The sequence below is a fragment of the Gorilla gorilla genome, chromosome 7, assembly GCF_029281585.2.
Source record: "Gorilla gorilla gorilla isolate KB3781 chromosome 7, NHGRI_mGorGor1-v2.1_pri, whole genome shotgun sequence".
Classification (NCBI taxonomy): Eukaryota; Metazoa; Chordata; class Mammalia; order Primates; family Hominidae; genus Gorilla; species Gorilla gorilla.
This window is the reverse complement of record NC_073231.2, coordinates 23,610,954-23,630,662: the sequence shown is the minus strand read 5'-3', so window position 1 is coordinate 23,630,662 and position 19,709 is coordinate 23,610,954. Positions and strand designations below refer to the sequence as shown.

Here is a 19,709-nt window from a genome sequence, read left to right as displayed (position 1 = left end):
CCTACAATGAGGATAATTAATTGCACCCAAAGGTGCCCATTAAGTGTTTTTTATTGAATCCACGATTCCCTAGACCACATAATATGAGTTATAAAGATAGGTATCCTTAACTGCAAGAAACACAGTTTTTCCCCCTCTCTCTCTCCCCTACTCTGGCAAGATCTCCAACCTTCTCTGGCCCTCTCAGTCTTTCTAGGTATCCTCAGTGATAACTCACACATGTGCAGATGTTAAGTTCAACCTCCCCTGGCTGCACAAGCATCAGTTGTTTGAAGCAAACCCATGCTTCCGACGACAGCCAGAGGGGCTATCACTCCGTAATGGCATGAGGCTGCCGCTGCTACCGTACCCACCACCAGCATGTCTATCACACTAACACCATTACATTCCCCAAAAGTCCTGGCTTGAGCTCCCAGTATCCTCATAGTTTTGTTTGCTGTAAAGAAAGCCTCACGTTTTTTGTAGCTTTGTCTCTCTAGGACTCACAGGTGAGTCCACAAAAGCTGGTTGGAGAACAGGACCCACCCTAGGGGTGTGCATCACTTTGACAACCACACTCCCCCTCTGACAAGTCAGTTTTTATTACTGAGCGTGTTTCTCCCTCAAGACAGTGGTCGAGAACCAAGGCTATTTTGTACACCCACCTCCCCCTGCTCTGGGACATCTGGCAACGTCTGGAGATCTGTTTGGTTGTCACATCTGGGATAGGTGGGTGCTCCAGGGATGCTGCCACACATCCTGTGGTGCACATGACAGCGCCTCCCACAATAGTTAGTCTAAACTGTTAGCAGTGCAGAGGTTGAAAAAGACTTCTTTAGGATGAGTTATCACCCTAAGGGTACAACCCCTCCTCAAATCAGGCCTCAGATCAGCCTGTCACCAGTCCATCATATCTGCCCATTCTATCTGTCTGGTTCCCATCAGAAACTCAGAATGAACAGTCCTTCCCCACAGCCTATTTACGTTTGGAGTTTTCTTGTGGCTTTTCCCTTCCACCTGGCCATACCAATCCCCCAGCTTTGTAGTGGGGTCCTAGACAGTGAGTTCAAAGCTGTCAGACTTAACAGGTGCATTCCTCATGCGGCTCAGGTGACCTGGGGAGCTGACTACCAGGCAGGTGCTTAGGAAACCTGGCTTTTGTGCCTTGTTGCCTCCATAGCTCTGTCAGGTCATTGGAACTCCTTCCCTCACCTGTATGCTAAGGCTACGAACAATGGCCCTCCACAGGGCAGGCGTGCAGATTAATAACAGAACTCAAAGACCATGAAGGACTTTTGGCTCTTGGGAAATAGAAATATAGGTGTCTAAGTGACTGTGATACATGTTTTGTGATAGGAAATACATCTTAATTAGCCTCTGTACTCTCCATACTCTCTTGTTACAATATGTGGGGGAAGAACTGGTTTATGGGTTTATGGGTTTATTTTTGTTGTTGTTTTAAGAAAAAATATCCTAAAAAGAGTGTTTGTGGAATACGAACAGAATATTCAGGCCGGACATGGCGGCTCACACCTTTAATCCCCGCACTTTGGGAGGCCAAGGAGAGTGGATCACCCGAGGTCAGGAGTTCGAGACCAGCCTGGCCAACGTGGTGAAACCCTGTCTCCACTGAAAATACAAAAATTAGCTGGGCATGATGGCACACACCTGTGGTCTCAGCTACTCGGGAGGTTAGGGTGGGAGGATCACTTGAAACTGGGAGGTTGATGCTGTGGTGAGCCAAGATGGCACCATTGCCTGGGTGAGAGACCAAGACTCTGTCTCAATAACTGAATGAATGAATGAATGAATGAATTTTCAGGCTTCCAGGTTCAGGCAGAAGAATGACCCAGTGGGAATGGGGAGCTCATGCACAGAGTCTATGGGAAAATCATGAGCTCCCTGGAGGGATCTTAGGAAGTTGGAGTTTCCTGAGATTCATGGCAAAGGCTTCGTAGACAGTTTTACCAAGGTGTTTATAGAGAAGTGCTATCAGAGGCAAGTAAGTCAGCCCAAGGGACTCAGGTACCATGTGTCCAGGTATGAATAACCGTGCAAAGCCAGGAGTTTGAATACGCAACGAATACAATTTTCCTCCTTTCTCATGCATTTTACTTACTTACTTATTTATTTATTTTGAGATGGAGTCTCGCTCTGTTGCCCAGGCTGGAGTGCACCGGCACCATCTCAGCTCACTGTAACCTCTAGCTCCCAGGTTCAAGTGATTCTCCTCCCTCGGCCTCCCAAATAGCTGGTATTACAGGCCTGTATCACCAGGCCTGACTAATTTTTGCATTTTTAATAGACACGGGGTTTCACCATGTTGGCCAGGGTGGTCTTGAACTCCTGACCTCAAGTGATCCTCTTGCCTCGGCCTCTCAAAGTGCTGAGATTATAGGCATGAGCCACCACGCCCAGCCTACTTTACTTTTTAAACTTTTGCCTCCAAACCAAAAACATATGGACACATTCACTCACATACACACTCTTTCTCACACACACACCTTTCCAGTGGATGGAGTTTACTCAGAATTGTTTAGAGGAAAACAAAGATCATTCAGCCAGCCAGCCATGGTTTTTCATGGTATGAGACTCATATTCTTGTAAAGTACTTGTTAGTTATATTACAGATAGTTTTCAGTTTTGCACAGTACATGGAGAACTCAAGGGCAGACATGTCTTACTCATTTCTTAAGATCCACTGGTAGAGTACCTGGTCCATGATATGTTGTCACCAAGTGTTTGTTGAATGAATGAAAGAAAAGAGTACATGAATGAATGCAATGGAACCTTGGAGGTAGACCTCACAACAAATTCTACTTTGCCTTTTTTAAGACGCCTCACCTAGTCACAGAGAGTAAAGCTCTGATGCATCTGTCTTATTGCTTAAAAACAGGAAGTTCTTTGAATGGATTTAAAAATACCAGAGAGGGAGACAGCAAGGATGTTATTAGAAAAATGAGAATGCTTTTTCTTCACACTTAGCAGGTGACCCTCTCCTGATTCTAGGATGGATTTTTCCCACTGCATGCACAAATTTCAAGCAATTTTTCTGGCACTTGGCCCTGTGTGTGTGCTTGTATTCTACCGTGGCAGAGGAAGTTAAGGCATTGTCTGGGAAGTTTGCAAAAGGGATCTTCTATGTACAGAGGATTTCATTATTGATTGGTGATGATTCAGTCTGCAGGGACTGTGGCTAAATGGGAACTCCTGGTTTCGAAACATATCGTTACATCCTAGGCCTCTATTCCCTGTCCTTTGTCTACTTTTAAACCTCTGCCATTGCTCTGGGTTCCTGAGGTGCTCTTTCTTCCACCAGAAAGAGACAGAATTCTCAGAATCAAACCTGTGACCAGAGTGAGCCCTGCATGCATCTTGCCTGGGTCAGTATCATCTTCCCTATTTCTTCCATCTGGAATTCTCTTCTTTCTTACCTCTGCCTTTCTAAACCCTATCCCTCCTTCACTGACCCCAGCCATTCCACCCCACAGCATTTGCTGTACCTTCTCAATTCCATGTTCTTTATATCAATGCCGTGAGATGTCTGATGGTTTTAACTGAGCCCATTTGATTTCCTAAGTAAGTGTTATGAGGGCAAGAACTGTGTCTTCTATTGCTGTGGATTTCTCCCAGCAACCCCAGGAAGGCGGTCATTTCTTTTAGGTGTCATCATTAAAAGCATTGAACAAACTGGCCTCTGCATTTACAGCTCAAGGATCTTTAGAAATTATGATGTGGATTATTGCTTGGGGGTTAGGGTAAGTAGCCAACACTGAGATAAAAGAAACCAAATGGAAGCACATGTAAAATATCAATATCACAAAATATCCTACCAGTAGAACCTTTCCATTAACTTGTTTACAGAAACTCAGGTTAAAATTGCACACATACACGTATGCAGTTGGCCCACTGTATCCAAGGGTTCCACACCCTCCGATTCAAGCAATCAAGGACTGGAAATATTCTAAAAAACAAAACAGGAATGGCTGCGTCTGTGCTGAATATGCACAAACTTTTTTTTTTCCTTGTCATTATTCCCTAGACAATACAGAACAAAAACACTTTACACAGCATTTACATTGCATTGGGTGTTAAAAGTAATCTGGAAATGATTTAAAGTGTACAGGAGGATGTATGTAGGTTATATCCCAATATCACACCATGTTATATATATAAGACAGGGGGCCCCAACTCCTGGTCCACACACCATTACTGGTCTGTGGCCTGTTAGGAACTAGGCCACACAGCAGGAGGTGAGTAGCTGGTGAGTGAGCATTACCACCTGAGTGCCACCTCTTGTCAGATCAGCTGTAGCATTAGATTCTCATAGGAGCATGAACCTTATTGTGAACCGCAGATGTAAGGGATCTAGGTTGTGTGCTCCTTATGAGACTCTAATGCTTGATGATCTGAGATGGAATAGTTTCATACTGAAACCATAAGCCCACCTCCACCCCCACCCCCAGTGTGGAAAAATTGTCTTCCATGAAACTGGTCCCTGATGCCGCAAAGTTTGGGGGCTGCTGATATAAGCGGCATGAACATCTGGATTTTGGTATCCCCAGGCGGTTTCTGGAATCAGTCCCTCATGGATACTAATATGGTTTAGCTATATCCCCACCCACATCTCAGCTTGAATTGTAATCCCCATGTGTCAAGGGCAGGGCCAGGTGGAGATCATTGAATCACGAGTGCAGTTTCTCTCATACTGTTCTTGTGGTAGTGAATAAGTCTCACAAGATCTGATGGTTTTATAAATGGGAGTCCCCCTGCACAAGCTCTCTTGCCTACCACTGTGTAAGATATGCCTTTGATCCTCCTTTGCCTTCGATCCTCCTTTGCCTTCTGCCATGATTGTGAGACCTCCCCATCCATGTGGAACTGTGAGTCCATTAAACCTCTTTCCTTTATAAATGACCCAGTCTTGGGTATGTCTTTATTAGCAGCATGAGAACAGACTAACACAGATACTGAGGGGCAACTGTACACATATGTACATAATATATGCATATATGTGTACATAAACAGTGATTTACACACATGCATGTATTTACATATCTACACATACATACATTTACATGCACATATATTCACATTTACACATACACACCTGCATTTACATACATACACATATACATAAATGAACTAAACCGTCAGCAGAGGACCTTCCCAGATTAGCCAGTGCTTTCTCTTGAGAGGACAAGACATGGGCAAAACACAAATAGCTGATGTGGGAAAGCAGGTCAGGACCAGGCCAGAGCTAGAGGTCTGGCCCCAGGAGGGTGCAGCCGAATGGTGGTTTTGTCAGAAAGCTGGAGCATGAGGTGCTCGGTGCCTGGGATCGTTAGAGTCACGGAGAGGAGAAATGGGGACATGGTGAAGGTGATGATATCTGCTTGGGAAGGGTGAACTTCAGTGACTGTTCTGCCTTGCCATTTCCTCGGATAGTCATAACACTGGGTGCTTCCAAGGCACTCTAGAGTCCTAAACAAGAGAATGACTTTTGACCTTTGCTTATTCAGTCTTTAAGACTCTGTGTTCAGCTCACATAAGAAAAGAGAGTCATGGGCAAGGATTCTAGTCTCATCCTCTCTGGACTTTAGCTTTCTCATCTTTCGTACTTCATAGTCTTTTTTTTTTTTTAATACTTTAAGTTTTAGGGTACATGTGCACAATGTGCAGGTTTGTTACATATGTATACATGTGCCATGTTGGTGTGCTGCACCCACTAACTCGTCATTTGCATTAGGTATATCTCCTAATGCTATCCCTCCCCCCTCCCCCAACCCCACAACAGTCCCCAGAGTGTGATGTTCCCCTTCCTGTGTCCGTGTGTTCTCATTGTTCAATTCCCACCTATGAGTGAGAACATGCGGTGTTTGGTTTTTTGTCCTTGCGATAGTTTGCTGAGAATGATGGTTTCCAGTTTCATCCATGTCCCTACAAAGGACATGAGCTCTTCATTTTTTATGGCTGCATAGTATTCCATGGTGTATATGTGCCACATTTTCTTAATCCAGTCTGTCATTGTTGGACATTTGGGTTGGTTCCAAGTCTTTCCTATTGTGAATAGTGCCGCAATAAACATACGTGCACATGTGTCTTTATAGCAGCATGATTTATAGGCCTTTGGGTACATATCCAGTAATGGGATGGCTGGGTCAAATGGTATTTCTAGTTCTAGATCCCTGAGGAATTGCCACACTGACTTCCACAATGGTTGAACTAGTTTACATTCCCACCAACAGTGTAAAAGTGTTCTTATTTCTCCACATCCTCTCCAGCACCTGTTGTTTCCTGACTTTTTAATGATTGCCATTCTAACTGGTGTGAGATGGTATCTCATTGTGGTTTTGATTTGCATTTCTCTGATGGCCAGGGATGATGAGCATTTTTTCATGTTTTTTGGCTGCATAAATGTCTTCTTTTGAGAAGTGTCTGTTCATGTCCTTCGCCAACTTTTTGATGGGGTTGTTTGTTTTTTTCTAGTAAATTTGTTTGAGTTCATTGTAGATTCTGGATATTAGCTCTTTGTCAGATGAGTAGGTTGCAAAAATTTTCTCCCATTTTGTAGGTTGCCTGTTCACTCTGATGGTAGTTTCTTTTGCTGTGCAGAAGCTCTTTAGTTTAATTAGATCCCATTTGTCAATTTTGGCTTTTGTTGCCATTGCTTTTGATATTTTAGTCATGAAGTCCTTGCCCATGCCTATGTCCTGAATTGTATTGTCTAGGTTTTCTTCTAGGGTTTTTATGGTTTTAGGTCTAACATTTAAGTCTTTAATCCACCTTGAATTGATTTTTGTATAAGGTGTAAGGAAGGGATCCAGTTTCAGCTTTCTACATATGGCTAGCCAATTTTCCCAGCACCATTTATTAAATAGGGAATCCTTTCCCCATTTATTGTTTTTGTCAGGTTTGTCAAAGATCAGATGGTTGTAGATATGCGGCATTATTTCTGAGGGCTCTGTTCTGTTCCATTGATCTATATCTCTGTTTTGGTACCAGCACCATGCTGTTTTGATTACTGTAGCCTTGTAGTATAGTTTGAAGTCAGGTAGCGTGATGCCTCCGGCTTTGATCTTTTGGCTTAGGATTGACTTGGCGATGCAGGCTCTTTTTTGGTTCCATATGAACTTTAGAGTAGTTTTTTCCAATTCTGTGAAGAAAGTCATTGGTAGCTTGATGGGGATGGCATTGAATCTATAAATTACCTTGGGCAGTATGACCATTTTCACGATATTGATTCTTCCTACCCATGAGCATGGAATGTTCTTTCATTTGGTTGTATCCTCTTTTATTTCATTGAGCAGTGGTTTGTAGTTCTCCTTGAAGAGGTCCTTCATATCCCTTGTAAGTTGGATTCCTAGGTATTTTATTCTCTTTGAAGCAATTGTGACTGGGAGTTCACTCATGATTCGGCTCTCTGTTTGTCTGTTATTGGTGTATAAGAATGCTTGTGATTTTTGTACATTGATTTTGTATCCTGAGACTTTGCTGAAGTTGCTTATCAGCTTAAGGAGATTTTGGGCTGAGACGATGGGGTTTTCTAGATATACAATCATGTCATCTGCAAACAGGGACAATTTGACTTCCTCTTTTCCTAACTGAATGCCCTTTATTTCCTTCTCCTGCCTAATTGCCCTGGCCAGAACTTCCAACACTATGTTGAATAGGAGTGGTGAGAGAGGGCATCCCTGTCTTGTGCCAGTTTTCAAAGGGAATGCTTCCAGTTTTTGCCCATTCAATATGATATTGGCTGTGGGTTTGTCATAGATAGCTCTTATTATTTTGAAATACGTCCCATCAATACCTAATTTATTGAGAGTTTTTAGCATGAAGGTTGTTGAATTTTGTCAAAGGCCTTTTCTGCATCTATTGAGATAATTATGTGGTTTTTGTCTTTGGTTCTGTTTATATGCTGGATTACATTTATTGATTTGCGTATGTTGAACCAGCCTTGCATCCCAGGGATGAAGCCCACTTGATCCTGGTGGATAAGCTTTTTGATGTGCTGCTGAATTCGGTTTGCCAGTATTTTATTGAGGGTTTTTGTATCAATGTTCATCAAGGATATTGGTCTAAAATAGTCTTTTTATGGGGTAAGAACCGGGGACCCCAGGGACCCATTTCCATGACACTGTCTGGACCCGGTGGGCTAGGACTGTGGCAGATTGGACCTGAGGTGCCTTGCATCTGAGTTTTGATTTACTGCATATTTAAATTTCCTTGTTGTCCCGATAAGATAAATACAAATACAGGTAGTTGGAATGTCCAACCAGAAAGGTCCTGGATTCCCATCTTGGCTCTCCTGGAAGTTTACCTAGTTTCCTTCAAGACCCTTTTGCACTTTACAAAAAGGTATTGGTTTGTGCTGTGCCTGTCAGTGTGAAAACAGGTGCCAGACATGCATGTGTTTTGTTTTCCAGGGAGATGTGCATTGAGCAGGATGGGAGAGTCCATCTCACTGTTGTTTACTTTGGGAAAGAAGAAATAAATGAAGTCAAAGGAATACTTGAAAACACTTCCAAGTGAGTACAATACGGAGCCGTCATAAGGAATCCCGGTAACTGAGCTCAGAAGCACACATCCAAGGCTGAAACTTCTGCTTAGTTTTATTTTCCTTTACACTGTGGGTGAACTGGGATGGATTGATTGCTGGCTGTGTTCAGGGAAAAGTCTGCACTCCTCTTCCGCAGGAGACTACCCTGTCTGACACTGGTTTTCAATGTGCATGGGTGATGACTTTGACATTGGAGATAAACTGCGCACAGCAAGGGTGAGGGGAGTGTGGGCTTCTTTGAGCTTCCATATAACTGGGTGTCATCATTTTTAGTACCATAGATGTGGGGACTTCTTTATGTTGCAGAGTAGGAATTAGGGAGAGCACAGCTGGGCAGTGAGCTCTGTCTCAGCCACAGCTTCAGAGGCTAAGAGTGAAGTCTATGCTCAGATCTCATCCACTTAGCAAACAGTCTCACCCTTTGGGCTTTCATTCATTAAGTATTTTAAGACGTTCAGGGGAAACCAGACGTGGTGGCCAAGGCAGGATCCTTGATCAAACTTACTCAGTTGAGTACAAATTGTTTAACCAAAAACTTGAGACCTTCAGTTGTACATTTATACCTAGTTGATCAATTGCATGGGGAGTAAATGTATTCAAAAGCAGCATAGATGGATTTTTTTCCCTATAAAAATAAATGAATAAGTAATCCCCATGGCATCTTCTACCAGTATGTAAGCCAGAATGGCGCTGCACACTGGCCTGTAGTTTGCCCTGGAGGTTTGCAGGGGGGCAATTTGAGTAATCAGGTGGGTGGTTTCTGTGCAAGTGAAGGTTTGAGTATGGCCAGTGGTACTCAGGGGCAGACATAGTCTGAGTAGATCCATATGATTTAGATGTAAACAGTGCCCTCTGTTTTGAGTTTCTGGTAAATGGTAATAGGATGATAGTCGAAGGGTAAGATTCTAAGACTGAGTGTACTTTTTATTTTTATGCTTTGTTACTAGTTTTGTATTAATGGGTCCAAGATCTGAATGCTAGTTATAATTATTCAAGCATTCTTAAGCAGGAGATCAGCAAACTACAGCTCACTGGCCAGATTTTGTCTTGGACCTGTCTTTGTCAATAAAGTTTTATTGGAATGCAGGCATGCCCATTTGTTTACATATTATTTGTGGCTGCCTTTGTCTACAGCTGTGCAGCTGAGTAGTCACCACAAAGACTGTGTGACTCACAAAGCCTAAACTGTTTACTGTCTGGCTCTTTACAGACAAGTTGTGCCCATCCCTGCTCTAAAGCAATAATGAGTTGTTAAGAGTTTAAAACCAGTAACAACTTAAAGCTATGGCCTGTGTCTAAGATCAGATAGAATAAAATAATCGAATATCCTAAATGCAAGTGACATAGAAATTCCTCGACTCCAGTACATTACAAATGTTCTCACCTCTGCTTAGAAACAAAGAACATGAATGATATAAATTCATCTCCTCTGCCCAGTGGGTAGGTTTTAACGTCTGTGTCAATGTCAGTTCCTAGATATGGGCTCTTTAAAGTTTCCCGGATGATTCTAACGTGAAGCCACAATTGAGAACAATTGTACCAGAAGGTGGTAGTCCGCCTGGGGGCTGCTCCCTTAAGTGCAGCCAGCTGGCTGCCCCACCCCAAGAGATTTTAAGCAGCTCCCCGGGTGACTCTGAAGTACAGCTGGGCTTGACAGCCTCCTTCCTATGGGTATGGCAGATTTCCAGCACATCAAAGAATGACCAGGCATTTGCTGAGGGTTACACGTAACCACATTTACATGAGTCCCATGGATAAGTAGAAGGACAGTTTAGACCCCTTGTAGTGACTGGAATGCTTAAGACTATACCTTTATCAATACATTCTTCCCCATATCAAATTACCTGGCAAGGTGAATTCTCAACCAGAAGGTAGCTTGGTGAGCAAAGAATACATAGAATCTGAGTAAGAAAAGTAAAATCATTTGAGTGGTAGAGATGGTTTGCCTCAAACTTTGGCAAACATCTAGTCATCAGTCTACCGAATTCGCTTCATGCTAGAGACCAGGTTGGTTGGTGTTTAAAGTAATGCTACGTAAACTTTGGCAAAATTAACCTGAACTTCTTAAATTGTGTATGTATATACCTATACCTGGTATATGTATTAGTTGTATATGTATATACCTATACCTATACCTGGTTGACTAGTTGCATAGGGAATAAAATAAATAATTTTTTGATGTTGATCTCCTCATTCTGTTAACCAGTGATATCTGTAGTGTTGATGTCACTGATGCTTTGGGCCATGTCCTGCCCTCTCTTATGGTGTTGCTGGTCAGGCCACCTCTCCTAGAAATGCCCAGACCTCTGCAGCCAGCCTGAGTTGACTTCACACTACCATACCACACTGTATCTTCCAGATCAATCTTCCTACCTCCCTCACTGCCTTAGCCTGGTCCCCAGACGGGCTGTTGCTTCTAATCCTGTCTTTACGACTTACTGCTCCCTAGCCAAACTGGGAGCAGAATTTGATCTTTGTCTGCACTCCCATTATTCTCTTCTTTTGGGAGTTCCTTCCACCCTCCTTTTTGTTAATTCAAACCTCAACCCCCATCACTCCCCGCCTAAGTTCCCACCTCTGGAGCTCTTTCTGACTCCCAGACCTTTCCTCTCTGAATTCCAACTATAGTCACTTTCTGCACCTCTAAATCTGGCGCTTGGTGCGTGATTTGATGATTTACATTTCTTCCTGTTGTCCTAAGTCTGCAACTAGATTATAACCTGCTCAATAAGTGGTACTGTGTCTCATGACTCCTTAATTCCAGCACTTAGCACAACGCCATACAGAGAAAATGTTCAAGGTTTCTTCATCAGGAGAAAAATAATGCCAGGTATATAGTAAATTTGTGCACATAGTAATGTGTTTTGTATATTTTTGAGACAAGGTTTTGCTCTGTCCCCCAGACTACAGTGCAGTGGTGTGATCATACCTCACTGCAGCCTCCAACTCCTGGGCTCACGTGGTCTTCCCAACTTAGCCTCCTTAGTAGCTGGGACTACAAGCATGTGCCACCATACCTGGCTAATTTTTATATATATTTTTTGTAGAGCCATTGTTTCCCTATGTTGCCCAGGCTGGTTTCAAACCCCTGGCCTTGAGCAATCCTCTTGCCTCATCCTCCCAAAGTTCTGGGATTATGGGTGTGATCCTCTACACCCGGCCTCCCATAGTAATCTATATATGAGCTTATACATGAAACTTTATTTAAACATTTTTAAATTATTTTTAAGGTGATAAAGCTTTTGTTCAGAGGTATCTTATTTCTGAATAATGTAACTTGCATAAATTATAGTATTTAATATTCATTACCTGATGAGATAGACACTGTTTTGGGCCCTACTTCACATGTAAAGAAATTGAGGCTTAATGAGGTCGTTACTCAGGCTGTGATCCCTGCCAGATGGGAGAGCAAGAATCAGAGCCTCCTGTTAAGGTCTAGACTCACAGTGTTAGCATACCACCACCTGTTCACTCTAATATGCTCCCTCCTAAAACCCATAGTTGTTAGTTGAAAGTAGTAAGATTTATAGTCACACTAAATGAAATTTATGTTATTTGGAAATCAGTATTGTGATTAAGCTGTTTTAAATCTAGCTAAATGCATGTACTTTAATATCTTTTTAAAAATCTTGTTTAGTGACCAGTATGCAATATTTCACACTCTCTCTCCCTAGTTTATTCTTAGTCAGTTGAGCTTTACATTTCAGTTGATTGCTATAGATCAGTGTTCTGCAAACACCAGTTTGTGATTTATTAGAGGGTTGTGAAATCGATTTTGTGGCTTATGTCCAATTTTTAAAAAGTGAAGTAGGATAGGATAGAAAATATCAGAGTGAAGCACAAGTAGTAAGGATAAATATTCTTTCATGGAAGTTTAATTTCAGTGTGTGTGCGTGTGTGTGTGCTGCATAAGGATGCGTAATATATTCCTTTATAAGGATCATGGTCAAAATGTTTAAAAGCTACTAACATAGACAGAAATACAAATCGATTCTCAATATCTGATTCTTATTCTGTAGATTTTTCCAAGCTTCAGTTAATCTCAGATGAGCTCAGTGGTTCTTCATTATAAACATGCTTTGGAATAACCTGTGGTGCTTTTAAAAATGCAGATTCCTGGGACCCAGGCCCAGAAATCCTGAATCAGTGGGCCTGAGATGAAGCCTGGGAACCATCACTGAACTAGTTCCACATGTGATGCTGATGTGGGTGGTTCATTGACCATACTCTGAGAAATGCTGCTTTAGATACTCGCTTGGAGCTATGCAATAGGAATTTTTTTTTTTTGATTCAGAGCCTCACTCTTTTACCAGGCTGGAGTGCAGTGGCACAATCTCGGCTCACTGCAACCTCCACCTCTTGGGTTCAAGCAATTCTCCTGCCTCAGCCTCCCAAGTAGCTAGGACTATAGGCGCACACCACCACACCCAGCGAATTTTGTATTTTTGGAAGAGATGGGGTTTCACCAAGTTGGCCAGGATGGTCTCGATCTCTTGACCTTGTGATCCGCCCAACTCGGCCTCCCAAAGTCCTGGGATTACAGGCGTGAGCAACTGCGCCTGGGCAAAAAATTATTTTAATGTAACTGGTAGATGAATTGGCATTGACCACATTGTAAGTTGACATTTACTACATTACAAGTTCATCTTTGCCCAGTAACAAGGACATGAAAGCATCCTTCCGAGGAATCATCTCTGAGATTGAGATGCTAGAAATGAGACACCGCCCTGCCAGAGTGTATGTGAAGCTAGGAGAGGGTTGTTGTCGTTATCAGGGACCCACCTTGCAATGTTTGTGTCAGCATTTCACACCTCTTTGAAATGATTTGACAGATACCCCCAGGAAGATTATTTTCTGGGGGAAATGGTTTGTTCCAGGCTTTTTGTTTGTCTATTTTCAGAAATTTGAGCAGCATTGTTGATTTGCTTTTATTTTTTTTTCTTAAACAAGGATTTTTAGATAACCATCTCATTTGCTAAAGTGAAATAAGCTGCACAATAGATCCCTCCCAAGCAGATAATTAGTCTCAGACCCTGGGAAACAGGGGCAGGGAGTAGCACCTTGCAGATGAAGGCAGTATCTCAGGCCTCTGACCATCTCACCTGGCATTTGCCAGAGGCTGTGCTAAGCGTGATTCTGCTTTGTGTGCCAACTCTTTGTGGAGATGTGCCTGCATTCTGAATTGTTTACTGGGGATTTGAATATGCCCTATAAATTATGATATGCTAAAAATGTTAATCTCCTGAGTATGATTATTATATTTTTCTAATGAACCAGGAGAGTATCTTGCTTCTTGGGAGATGCATGTCTTCAAGGGTGAAGTTGTCATGATGTTTGAAACTAACTCTCAAATCCTTCAGAGAGAGAAAAAAAGCAAATGTGGTAAAATGTTAACACTTAGTGAATCTAGCCAAGGGTATGTGGGCACTTATTATACTATTCTTATAGCTTTTCTGAAGGTTTAGAATTTCTCCAAATAAAAATGTGGGGAAAATATATTATGAAAAACAATTAAATGATATTAGTACATGCAGTGGAATAGAATGCACTGTTTAAAAGAAGAAGAGTCAGAGCAGTGAAAATGGAGTAAAGGCCTCTGCAAACACTCCTCTCTACAAAAGCAGTAAGAAAATTGGAAAAAAATAGAATCACTTTTCTCAGAACTCTAAAAATTAACCGAAGTTTGCAACAATCTGGAGAGCATTTATCCAAGAAACATGGATGAATTTTGGTGTGAAAGGGAGCTTTATGGAGGTTTAACTTGCTCTATTCCCATCCCTGACTCCAGCTCTCTGGTAAGCTGGAAATTCAACAGCCCACAAGCACAGTGATCACCACAGCCTGGCAGCCAATGGTGAAACAAAATGGGGTTGGAGATATTTAAAGCACGGGTGTCCAATCTTTTCGCTTCTCTGGGCCACATTGAAATAAGAAGAATTGTGTCGGGCCACACATAAAATATACTAATACTAATGATACCTGAAGAGCTAAAAATAAAATCTCGTAATGTTTAAAGAAAGTTTATGAAGTTGTGTTGGGTTGCATTCAAAGCTGTCCTGGGCCACATGCATTGGACAAGCTTGCTTTAAAGCATCACAACCAGAGAGTGGTCGCTATTTGAACTGTCCGGAGGTTCCTCGGAAGACACCACTCACAAGGTTGTCTTTATTTGACCTGACTCAGAGCTCTTCCAATGCAGAAAGTATTTTCTTCAGGGAGAGCATTTGTCTAAAACAATTATAGGAAGTATTTAACTTTGTGGCTGCCTGAGGTGGTGGTTAAGAGTTGGGGCAAACAATAGACTAATCAAAAAGCTTAAAAGGAAAATCTGGGAGATTAGATATTCATAGGGCCTTTGAAAAGCTCCAGCACATTCCTGAAAACCTAAGGACCATGTACCTCTCTAGGGCTATGCTCCTACTTAAAACCCAAGTATGTCCTAAGTTCCCACTTGTGGCTGACCTTCAGGCTCTGTGGAAGCAAGAAGTAAAGGATAAATAAGTCATTGATTGCCTGGCTGAGTGCTGAAGGTGTATCCCAATATGCAAACAGAATCCCTCAGCAAAATCAGAGAGACTTACTGGTTCCAGTCATTTAAGGAAAATGTTGTCCACTCATTAGCTGACCATTAAGTGGTCACACAACAAAGAATTGAGACTTCACAGAATTAGTTCAGAAAAGTCACTAAACAAACAACAAAAAACCTGGGAGAAGGAGGAGATACTAATTTCTAGGCTTGCCATAATACATTTTTTTAAATGTTCAATTTTTAGCAAAAATTATGAGGCATGTGAAGAAACTAAGGCTCATGCACGAGAAAAAAAAATCAGTCATTAGAAGTTGTCCTTGAAGAAGCTTAGATGTTTGACTTAATAGACAAAAATTTTTAATCAGTTGTATTAAGTATATTCACTAAAGTAAAAACACATTTAAAGAACTGAAGTGTATGAAAAACATGCTATACTAAATACAGAATATTAACAAGGAAGTAGAAACTATTTAAAAGAACCAAATAGAAATTGTAGTGTTGAAAAATACAATAACAAAAATGAAAAATTAATAAGGCAGAGGAGGCTTAACAGCAGGTTTGAAGAAGCAGAAGAAATAATTGGCAAACTTCAAGATAGGCCAACTGCAATGACTCAGTCTCAGAAGAAACAGAAAAGAGAATGAAGAAAATGAACAAACCTGAGATTCATGGGATACCATCAAGCATACAAACATATGAATAATGGGAGTCAAGAAGGGGATAGAGAAGGGCACCTAAAAATATTTGAAGAAATAATGGCTAAAAATTTCTCAAATTTGATGGAAAACATTAATCTACATATCTAATAATCTTAACTCCAAATAGAATAAATTCATAGAAATCCACATTAAACTTATAATCACATTTTTGAAATCCAAAGACAGAGAAAGAGAAGCAACTCATCCAGTACAATGGATCTTTGATAAGATTAATAGCTGAATTCTCATCAGAAACAATGGAGGCCAGAAAGTGGGATAACATTTTCAAAGTGAGAAAAAGACTTCAACTAATAATTCTATTATCAGCAAAACCATTCCTTACAAATGAAGGCAAAATTAGGACATTCCTAGATAAACAAATAAAGAGGCTTCATCACTAATAAACATGCCCTGTATGAAATACTAAGAGGAGTCCTTGGGGCGGACATGAAAGGACACTAGACAAATCCACATGAAGACGTAAAGATTGCCAGTGAAGTAACTACATAGGCAAATATAAACGATACTATAAATGTATTTGTGTTTGTGACTCTTTTTTTGTGCTGATTTAAAAGACAGCTTCATACAAAAAAATTATAAATCTGTGTTGATGGGCACACAGTGCACAAAGATGTAATATTAATACAATAACAGCACAGGAATGGAGAGGGAACAGAGGAATAGAAAATCTAACTAGACTTATAACAAGCAAATGGATTGATTTAATTAAAAAAAAAAAAAGAAAAAAAGAACTTTCCACAGAGGAAAGCCCAGGTTTCACTGCTGATTTCTACCAAGTGTTCAAAGAATTAACACTAGTGTGTCAAAAACTCTTCCAAAAAAATTGGAAGAGGAGAGAACACTTTCCAAGTTATTCTTTGAAGCCAGCATTACCCTGATAACCTAACCAGACAAAGACAGAACAAGGAAAGAAAACTATAGATCAGTATCCCTATGAATATAAATGCAAAACCCTCAACAAAACACTAGCAAACTGAATCCAACAACATAAAAAAAAAAGAATTTTATGCTATTACTAAGTGTGATTTTTTTTTCAGGAATGCAAGTTTGGCTCAATATACAAAAATCAATGAAATATGCCATATTAATAGACTCAAGGACAAAAATCACAAGACCATCTCAATATGCATAGGGAAAAACATTTGTTAAAAATCTAACATCCTTTTATGATAAAAATCCTCAAACTAGGACTACAAGAGAACTTCTTTAACCTAATAAAGGACACATACAAAAAACCATCTATGAAAAACATGATACTTAATGGTGAAATACTGAATGTTCTCCCCATAAGATCAAGAACAAGATAAAGGTGTCTGCTTTCACTATTCAGTATTGTACTGGGTGTTCTAGCCAGGACAATTGGATAAGAAAAAGAAATAACAGTCATCCAGATTGGAAAGGAAAAAGTAAATGCTATTCACAGATGATATAATCTTCTATATAGAAAATTACAAGGAATCTACAAAACTATTAGAGCTAAGAACAAATTCAGTGAAGTTGTGAGGTACAAGATCAATATACAAAGGTTAATTGTATTTCTATACATGAGCAATAAACAATCTGAAAATGAAATTAAGAAAACAATTTTCATAGTAATATAAAAAAGTTTAGAAACATAGAAATGAATGTAATAAAGTGCAAGAATTTTATGCTGAAAACTACAACACAACTTTGAAAGGAATTAAAGAAGGCCTAAATAAATGGAAAGACATCCCATGTTCATTAATATTCTTCAAATGACAGTACTCAGTCAGTCGATCTATAGTTTCAGTACACTCCCTATTAAAATCCAAGATGACTTTCTTGTAGATATGGACAAGCTGATTCTAAAATTCACATGGAAATGCAAGGGCCCAAAATAGCCAGAACAATCTTAACAGAACAAAATTGGAGGACTCATACTCTCAATTTCAAAACTTATTATAAAATTACAGTAGTTAAGACTTTGCTACTGCTATAAAAATATACATGTAGATCAGTGGATGGAAAGCAGAGTTCAGAAATAAACCTATACATTTCTGGTCATTTGATTTTTAACAAGGGTACCAGATCATCATATGAGGGAAAGAATCATCTTTTTAAGAATGGTTCTGGGATGACTGGATATTCATGTGCAGAGAATGAAAGTTGTTTTCTGTAGTTGATAGGTACACATCCACTATATATACAAAACTTGAAGTCAAAATGGATCAAAGACTTAAATGTAAGAGCTATAATTATCAAAGTTTTAAGAGAAAACATAGGTGTAAGTCTTCATGACCTTGGATTAGGCAGTGATTTCTTAGATGTGACTTTTAAACCCTAGCAGCTAGAGAATAAGCAGATAAGTTGAACTTTATCAAAATTAAAAACTTTTGTGCTACCATAAGAGTGAAAAGATAGCTTATATAATGGGATAAAATATTTGCAAATCATAATCTGATAAGGGTCTATATTCAATAACTAGAGAGAGAATTTAACAGTAAAAAGACAAATAACCCAATTTAAAAATGAACAAAAGACTTGGATGTACATTTCTCCAAAGATGATACACAAGTGGCCAATAAGCACAGCAGGACAAGATGGTCAACATCATTAGTCACTAGAAAAATGCAAATGAAACCTACAATGCAAACCACACTCACCAGGATGGCTGTAATCCACAAGTCAATTACAAGTGTCTCTGAGGAGGCAGAGAAATTGGAACTCTTGTCTATTGCTCTTGGGAATGAAAAATGGTGCAGCCACTGTGGAAAACAGTGTGGCAGTTCCTTACATGGTTAAACATAGTATTATAATCTGACTCAGCAGTTCTGATCCCAGGTATATACCCAAAAGAACAGAAAGTAAGTATTGAAACAAATAACTGTACATGAATGTTCATAGCTGCATTATTCACAATATCCAAAAGGTAGAAACAACTCAAATATCTATCAGCTGATGAATGAAAAGCAAAATATAACATAACCACACAATGGAATATTATTCAGACATAAAGAGAATGAAGTACTAATATATGCTACAATGGGATGAACCTCAAAAACATTGTGATAAATGAAAGTAGCCAGATGTAAAAGGTCAATAATGGCCAGGTGCGGTGGCTCACGCCTGTTATCCCAGCCTTTTGGGAGGCTGAGGCAGGCAGATCACCTGAGGTCAGGCGTTTGAGACCAGCCTGGCCAACATGGTGAAACCCCATATCTACTAAAAATATAAAAATTAGCCGGGTGTGGTGGCTCACACCTGTAATCCCAGGTACTGGGGAGGCTGAGGCAGGAGAATCACTTGAAACCAGGAGGTGGAGGTTGTGGTGAACCAAGATTTCACCACTGTACTCCAGCCTGGGTGACAGAGTAGGACTCTGTCTCAAAAGAAAAACAACAACAACAAAAAAGGTTGATAATGTATAATCCCATTTATAGGAAATATTCTTTATACGTAAATTCATGAAGACAGTAGATTAACAGTTGCCAGGGGCTGGGGATATGAGGGGATTAGAAGTGACTGTTTCATGGGTATAGGATTTCCTTTTGGGGTGATGAAAACATTTTGTAACTAGAAAGAGGTGACGGTTTACAACATTGTGAATGTACTAAATGACACTGATTTATACACTTTAAAATTTTATGTTGTGTGAATTTTAACTCAATAAAAAGTATACATATAAATACACAGCATGCATACACACACACACACACACACACACACACACACACACACACACACACACACACACACATCATGTCTTATGTGAGAAGGGTGTTTTGTCCTAATCAATGTCTTAAACACCTTGTGTCCTCCGCAGAGCCAGGCATACTTTTCCTCTGTGGAACCAAATTGAACGTGCTGCTGTATAGTAGTTTATTTAAGACATAAAAGAAGCATCGTACTTAATGATGTAAAAGCACAGTATCCACTATTCGCCAGTCCTTATGTAGGGCAG

General features: G+C 40.3%; 1 protein-coding gene across 38 annotated transcripts in view; it reads left to right on the top strand.

Moving 5' to 3' along the window:
- Positions 1 to 19,709, top strand: part of CSGALNACT1 (chondroitin sulfate N-acetylgalactosaminyltransferase 1) — a 357,361-nt gene that overhangs the window by 313,080 nt on the left and 24,572 nt on the right. For all 38 annotated transcript variants that reach the window (XM_055349096.2, XM_055349091.2, XM_063709119.1 and 35 more), the window contains one exon: positions 8,406 to 8,507. In XM_055349096.2, the coding sequence (XP_055205071.1) occupies positions 8,406 to 8,507 (102 nt within the window). The remainder of the gene's footprint in view (positions 1 to 8,405; positions 8,508 to 19,709) is intronic.